The 7,367-nt window shown below is 37.6% G+C and overlaps 1 protein-coding gene across 4 annotated transcripts in view; it reads right to left on the reverse strand.

Moving 5' to 3' along the window:
• The window catches only part of opa1 (OPA1 mitochondrial dynamin like GTPase), a 36,530-nt gene extending 34,588 nt beyond the window's left edge, over positions 1 to 1,942 (reverse strand). For 2 of the 4 annotated variants that reach the window (XM_034530250.1, XM_034530249.1), the window contains exons 1-2: positions 1,735 to 1,942; positions 455 to 779 (exon numbers count right to left, since the gene is read on the reverse strand). In XM_034530250.1, the coding sequence (XP_034386141.1) occupies positions 455 to 779; positions 1,735 to 1,763 (354 nt within the window). In that variant the 5' untranslated portion in view covers positions 1,764 to 1,942. The remainder of the gene's footprint in view (positions 1 to 454; positions 780 to 1,734) is intronic. The other 2 variants (XM_034530247.1, XM_034530248.1) reach the window with 2 other exon arrangements.
• Between the last annotated feature and the right edge of the window lie 5,425 nt (positions 1,943 to 7,367).

Raw genomic sequence — 7,367 nt, forward strand, 5'->3', positions numbered from 1 at the left:
AGTTTATTTTATCTTCACATGAATGAAAGCGTATCCTCTACTGTTTTCAATAAGTACCAGCATGCCATCACATCTTAAAAAAAAATAAAAAATAGGGGGTAGCCCAAGAAAGGTTTATAAACTAAAATGGTTGGTGACCACTTATGTAGGCATCTATACATTTTCTATTTACCTCTCAGCTCATATGACAAGTTTACAGCTCTCTTACTCGATGATGCCTTTAGGCATCCTGGACAAATTATTGTCCATTGATCACCAAAATAGGCTTGAAACTCTTAAAATGACACTAAAACATACGGTATTCACTTTACCTTACATTTCAACTTATTGAGAGTGATTTTTATTACAATCCAGAATAAAATCCTATATCATCTCATACCTAACTGACAACTAAAAACTAGTTAATGGGCTGGAGTAGTTCAGAAACCCTGAATAAGAGACACTTAATACAGACCTTTTTAGCGGTGTACCCTCCTCCCACTGCCGACCCCAGGAGAATGTATCGAAGCTTTAGCAGTCGGGCAGCGAGTTGGGCCACCCAAAAATTGCGCTGCTGCTGGTGGCCACGGCCCCCTGTCCCTGGGGGAGGCTTGGGAGGCCGCATGGGCAACCTAGACATGGAGGTAAAGTAGCGGGCTGCCGTGCGGTGAGGGGGTCGCTGGGGGTTGGCGTTTCCAGAGTAGCGGTGGTGGATGGCTCGTGACAAAGGGTGCAGCTTCTGCAGCGGTACCCGAAATCTCACACCCATGTTGGTGGAGACCAGATTCCTGCAGGCCATGCTGAGAGGACAGAGACATTGGACAATTAAATACACAAGCTCACCTTCCTCTTTTGCCATTAAATGCCATAACCCCAGAATATATAATCTCAGTAGAAGCTTCTGGTCACTCCCCTCCACCCCTAGTTCTATCTGATGATGCTGGTACAGGATCTGTACAAAGAGGAACACCATTTTTTTTGTATTAAGAGATTATATTTTAGAAGATAAAAAATTGGACACTTTGGAATCTATAGCTTGTATCAGTAGTACTGCTGGTTGCTGTAAAATAAATAGTGGTAGCCGTAGAAGAATTAAGAAAAAGTAAGTCGAACTAAAATGTCTTTATTTCCAGCCTGTGGCTCCATCATCATGTTATGGCCTGTGAATAGTGAATTGAGCCTGCGGGATATTCGATCGATTGTGTTAGTGGTCCTTTTAGTCCCAAACACACAACGCTGCAAAATGCGGGCGAAGAGGAGATCTGAAAGGTAACGTCATCTAATGCTAACGACGTTGGCGTTACCTGACAGCGATATACGTTCAAAATGTAAATTATGTAAGTAAATCCATCAATGTTAAGATATATAACTATCACATGCTTAGCTCAGCAAACCATATTGAAGAAGAAAAGGCATGTCAACTCAAACCATATGAGATAAACCACATTCACCTAAGCGACGTTACCTGGCTAACGTCAAAATAACGCCAAAATCCACCACAACGTCACAGCTCGATTTGAAGATTGTACTAGCTTAGCTGTCAGTGCAGTTTGTGGAGGGATCTTACGGAGTCTAATTTGCGAAAATAGTTATAGGACGACTGCTATATACACGGAATAGGTATCTTTAGCTAGCTTCACTGTCCTCAGCTGTCAAATTGACCAGAGAGCTAGTTAGTTAGCTGTGTGCTTTCCTTTTACAAAACATAACACAACGAGCTTCTGGTGTCGTTACCTTTATCAAATGGCCACTTACCAGGCAGATTTACTCCCGACACGCAACATGGTGCTGTTATCAACAGCGGGTTCACACAAATCTCTCAAAATCAATCTTTAAGCAGAGGTTAATTCATATTTCCAGATGGTACACATTTGCTTGCCTGTAATGGCAGCTAACTAGCTCGTTTGCTAACAAGGACACAGCGCAGACTGACAGTCCACTTCCTGTGAACGGTGCTACTATCAAATAGAAACTGAGAAACACATCGGTTATACAGTTCCTACTTCTAGGAGGCTCTCTCAATGCGACATCGTTAAATGACTGTGGTTGCCAATGACATATTTAACCACTAGACAGTACTTGCTTCAAAATTAAAAACGACTTTCTCTGCCATTCTGTAACATCAGATGGTATGAATTGTGAGTAATTCCCTCTAGCAAAGCACAGATAGGAGTCAAAAAGAAACACCACTATGGGATAACTAGTTGTGTGACTTTAGCTAACAGTAAGTACAGTAAGTACTTGTTTAGGAAAGATTTTGCATCTCACATTTGATTGTCAAACTTTGTCTCTATTCTCATTTTTAAGATTTACAAGAAATCCAATTGTTGCAACTGTTCATCTGCTTCCCGATGTACACATGAATTTATGTAAGCTACTTCTGTGTATGTAAGAGGGAGAGCCAACACTAATGAGGAGAAACTGCACAATATGCAAGCTTCATGTCCCAATCCAGGGCCTAGAATCATAGATCCTCCGAAGTGCACATTTCTAGAATGAATGCATCAAGATAGACGTGATATTTCAAAAGCTGTTAGATCACCTGAATTTGGAGAACACAATCTGTTTAACCATTGTTGCCCTCAGTATCCAACTATCCATTATGTGTTGCTCAATTGTTTACATTTAGGCGACCCCGGTCACCTTCTAAAGTCTGTAAATATATTGTGATTACATCACATTATTAGCACAGGTGCTAATATTGTAAACAGGTAAACTCTATAAACGCTTTAGCAACTGCAGCAATACGGCATCCCATTCATGCTCAATGGACAAATTATACTCAGACTTGCAGCCGACCATTTTGAGAACATTTATTGAAAAGAAAGAGATAAATCTGAAATACAATCCTCAGCGAGAAAGAAATGAAAATAAATACAAAATAAATTATAAAGTACAAAAGAATTTCCAAAATGTACATCTCTGCCAATAAAAACACATATACCCCAAATGTGCCTCTTGCTGAGGTGTTGGAGCTGCAAATAAAAGCACACCAGATATCTTTATTGAAAGAGTTACACACAGATTGAGTGTAATAAAAAGTTTTACCAACATTGTATTTTCATTCAGTTTGGGTGTCAACTTTTATTATTTTTTTTATTCATTACAAATAGACACATTTCCCTGAGGAAACATCCACATGAGACTTGATACACTCAGTGGCTGACTCAATCTAAATGCCATTCGATGGTTTGTTTAAAATACATGTGAATGAGAGGCCAATGCTAACTGTCAACAGTCGGTATATATATTGTACCTGGAAAAGAGAATAGAGGTGTCAGCAGAAAAGCCATTGTTGTGACATAGCTGTGTTTGAAGACAAGGCAAAACTGTAGCGTAGAAGACAAGCAATAGTTGTATTTACGCTTTGCACGTCATTACATTAATAACCTTTCAGTATCAAAGCGCAGTTGTGACACCTGAGACTGAATCAGTTTGCCCTTAGCAGCTACATGTTTCGTCACTTCTACAATAGATCGTTGATATCGGGCAGCAATGCACATTCTTTTTGCCAATTACAATTTTATGTGGATGCAAACTATCTTTAAAACAATTGTAGACAAAGAAAGTAAAATATGCACCTCAGATGATTGAACAGAAAAGCAACAAGATTGTCATGTTGTTCAGATTCTGAGTTTGCTAAGAGGACACATACAGTATACACTATACCAGTTGTATTCCCTTCTTGCGTCAGGTCCTTGATATTATACAAAGCAGTGAGACAAAAGAGAAGCAAAAAAAAAGCTGAGACGTCAACCAATTTGATGAACCTGCAGAGACAAATGTTTCCACACAAGACTCGGTTCAACTTTCTTCAAACTCTTAAGTAGACGGCATTGCGTTCGTTCAAACAAGTGCCCCAATCACGTCACAATAACTAATTCAAACTTAAATAAATGCCCAGGATTCATGCCCAAATTAGGAAGCTCCAAGCTAATGCAACTCCATAAGAGAAGTGAAAGTACAAATAAATGCAATAGACAGTACAAAGCAGAAGGTAGACAGACAACTGATTGTAACACAGTACCAAAATAGTAGAAAAAGACACACCAGCCCTTAATAATCCAAAACCCATACATTTTTATACTAAATCTTTTGACTTTTATGCACACACGCACACCCTAGTAATGTACATCTCATAAACAGGCAGAATCCAACATCTAATATTATTATCACCTTTTTAGTTTAATTCTGCAGAGACAAATCAGTTGAGAGAACCGAACAAAAGCCTAAAACCAAAATCAAATTACCAATTAAAATGTGATAAGAAGTCTTTGGGGAAAAACATAATCACCAACCATTGTATTGCATTGCGTTAAACTCTGTTCTTTACACAACATTCAGTTTAAGTCTCAGTAGAAATCTAGACATAAAAAAATACAAAATTAAACCTTGAAAGCAAATACAAAATGAAAAGATGTCACCAAGTATTCAGAAGCACAGAAACCCATGTTTTTGACAACATATCAGAATCTTTTTTTAAAATATCTATAGTACTATATATTTCTTCTTCGCACGCTAACAATTTACCCACAAAATACAATAACAAAATACTTTACTTTGCTCATCAAATAAACAATACATCCTTTAAAACTATAGTCACATATCACATTTGAGCTCCTTATAAAAACAGCATGGATCATCAGTTTCATATGAATTTACAATATCACAAGCATCTCAATGGACAATGACTTTTAGGAAGCAACTTTAGACTTGTTATAACATATAGTAGAAATCTGTTGCAATGTCATTTCTATATAAATCAAATAATGAATAAAGAATGGACACGTCAGATGTTTGAGAAATAATTTGCTAAATTTTGTCAGGGAGAAAGAGCAACATTACATTTATTTATGACATGGTAACTCATAACCACACAGACCATTTAAAATCCATCCATCCATCCATCCATTTTCAATACCGCTTATCCTCATTAGGGTCACGGGGGCGCTGGAGCCTATCCCAGCTGACATAGGGCGAAGGCAGGGGACACCCTGGACAGGCCGCCAGTCCATCGAGGGCACATGTAGGGACATACAACCATTCACTCTCACATTCACACCTATGGGCAATTTAGAGATCAATTAACCAGCAGCATGTCTTTGGACTGTGGGAGGAAGCCGGAGAGCCCAGAGAGAACCCACGCTGCCACGGGGAGAACATGCAAACTCCACACAGAAGGACCGCTCCGACCGGGAATTGAACCCGCGGCCCTCTTACTGTGAGGCGACAGTGCTAGCCACTACACCACCGTGCAGCCCCCATTTAAAATCATTAATATTAAAATGTATAATTCATGAAAGACAGGCTCCTGGGCAGATTAAGCAGTTATACAGACATTGAGAACCGGCTGCATTTGTGTCGGTGTCTTTGCTTTAAGGTTAAACTCCACCCTAACTCTTCCTTTGAGGATCAATCACTGGTGGCTGTAAAAAGCTTATTTTTTTTCTCTTACCAATGGTCGATGGTCAACTTGAATCCAATCAATTATAATGATTTCCAATGGAACAATTTTCATGAAAAAACAAAGAACACAATCCATTCCTGCAGTGTAAATTGCTTCCCTGCTGACCACCAAGCTGAGTATTATTGTAATCAAGTTTGACTATGGAAATCCAGTTCAAGATTGTGTTGAGGCAAACGCACCAAACCTTTATAGCCATCTTCAACATTTTCAGTGAGTGTTTGATACTTAAATAATTGATTTTTGTGGAGCATCACTTTCAACTTCAAAAGAAAAAGCAGCAAACATAAAATATAGCCCTTAACCCTCTATGCAGGTAGCCTATGTTTAATACATGAAGTGTAAAAGGTAATCAGCATCCATCATATGCAGCATGGATATTTTGAAATGTGCAGCCAGCTGATGAGATGCACAATGCCTCGCCTTAATTTACTATCACGCTTTTAATCAGTCTTCCATAGGAAGACATTTTGGTTTGAGAAAATAAATTTAAGTAGTACTGAGGGCTCTTGGGAGCCAATCTGACATGAGTTTGTAAATGTAGAATGCTTTGACTTATATGGTCTCATATATGATTAACTGTCCACGCAAAACAGACAGAATAATGTGCAGTCTATTCTTAATACAGAGATTTTAATCTAAACGCTCCTTCATTCTACAGTAATGCATTATTTGTAGTAATAAGTCTGGTATTGCAGCCATCAAGTCAATTAGGGAGCTGGCTTCATGCAAGTCTTGGGAGGTTTTCAGATGGCTCATGAAAGCAAAGACATAAGGTTATAATTTATAATAGTCAGTGTGAAACTCATTACACAATAGAAAAAAAAACATCTGTTGATGGATGAAATGTTTGCTGTTTGATCTTTACCACTAAATGGGGAAAATGTTTGGCCTGAGGTGAGCAACAGAGGAAAGGCCATGTTTTTCCCGGTCAGACTTGATATGTTAATACTTATGTCAGGGTAACATCCTAACATGTTAGCATAATATGCAAGGATTAATATCAAAGTACAACGGAAGTTGAAAAGAATTCAGTTAGTAGTTTCCGAGGTATCCTGAAGTATTATTGAGCTGTCGGTGGACCGTCAGACCAATGAATCAACTAGCATGCAGAAAACATTTAGAATAATATTTTTTTTTCCTGTTTTTTATTTTTCTACATATCTTTATTAAAAACCCTAAACTCTGACGATCACAATGAGATCCTGCCAGAGGTCCCAGCTTGTGGTTGAGAGGATGAACATATCCGTCACCCTCACTGTCCTTTACTTTCTACACAGTAATGTTTGGACTATAAAGAAGTTGAGGTTGCATTTTCCTCATCATTTGGCCAAAAGTTTAGGTGGTTCATCACTTTGTAGCTTCAATCATCAATCTGATGTATAATGTACTGTATTTTGTGATTCATTTTCAAAACACTGTCCCTTAACCTAACTAGCCTACGTAAGAGATTATTTATATATATATATATATACATATACATATATATATATACACACACACATATACATATATATATATATATATACATATATATATATATATACATATATATATACATATATATATACATATATATATATACATACATACATACATACATATATACATACATACATACATACATACATACATACATACATATACATACATACATACATATAGACAACAGTAAGATTTTCAGAGGCCATGTAATATTATGGCAGATGACAGCAGATTTATAAAACAACTTTAACGTGTCCTGTTAAATCTTAAAATTTGTAAATGCCCCATTTCATTGTCTATACTTTTCCATAACCATCATTTGCTCTCGACAGCCAATCAGTATATTTATGTGTTTAATTGCAAATAGAAATTCTTCCGGAGGTGTGCAATTAAACAACTAATCTTCTACATTATTCATTCCTGGGGATCCATGTTAAGC

The sequence above is a fragment of the Cyclopterus lumpus genome, chromosome 4 (assembly GCF_009769545.1).
Source record: "Cyclopterus lumpus isolate fCycLum1 chromosome 4, fCycLum1.pri, whole genome shotgun sequence".
Lineage (NCBI taxonomy): Eukaryota > Metazoa > Chordata > Actinopteri > Perciformes > Cyclopteridae > Cyclopterus > Cyclopterus lumpus.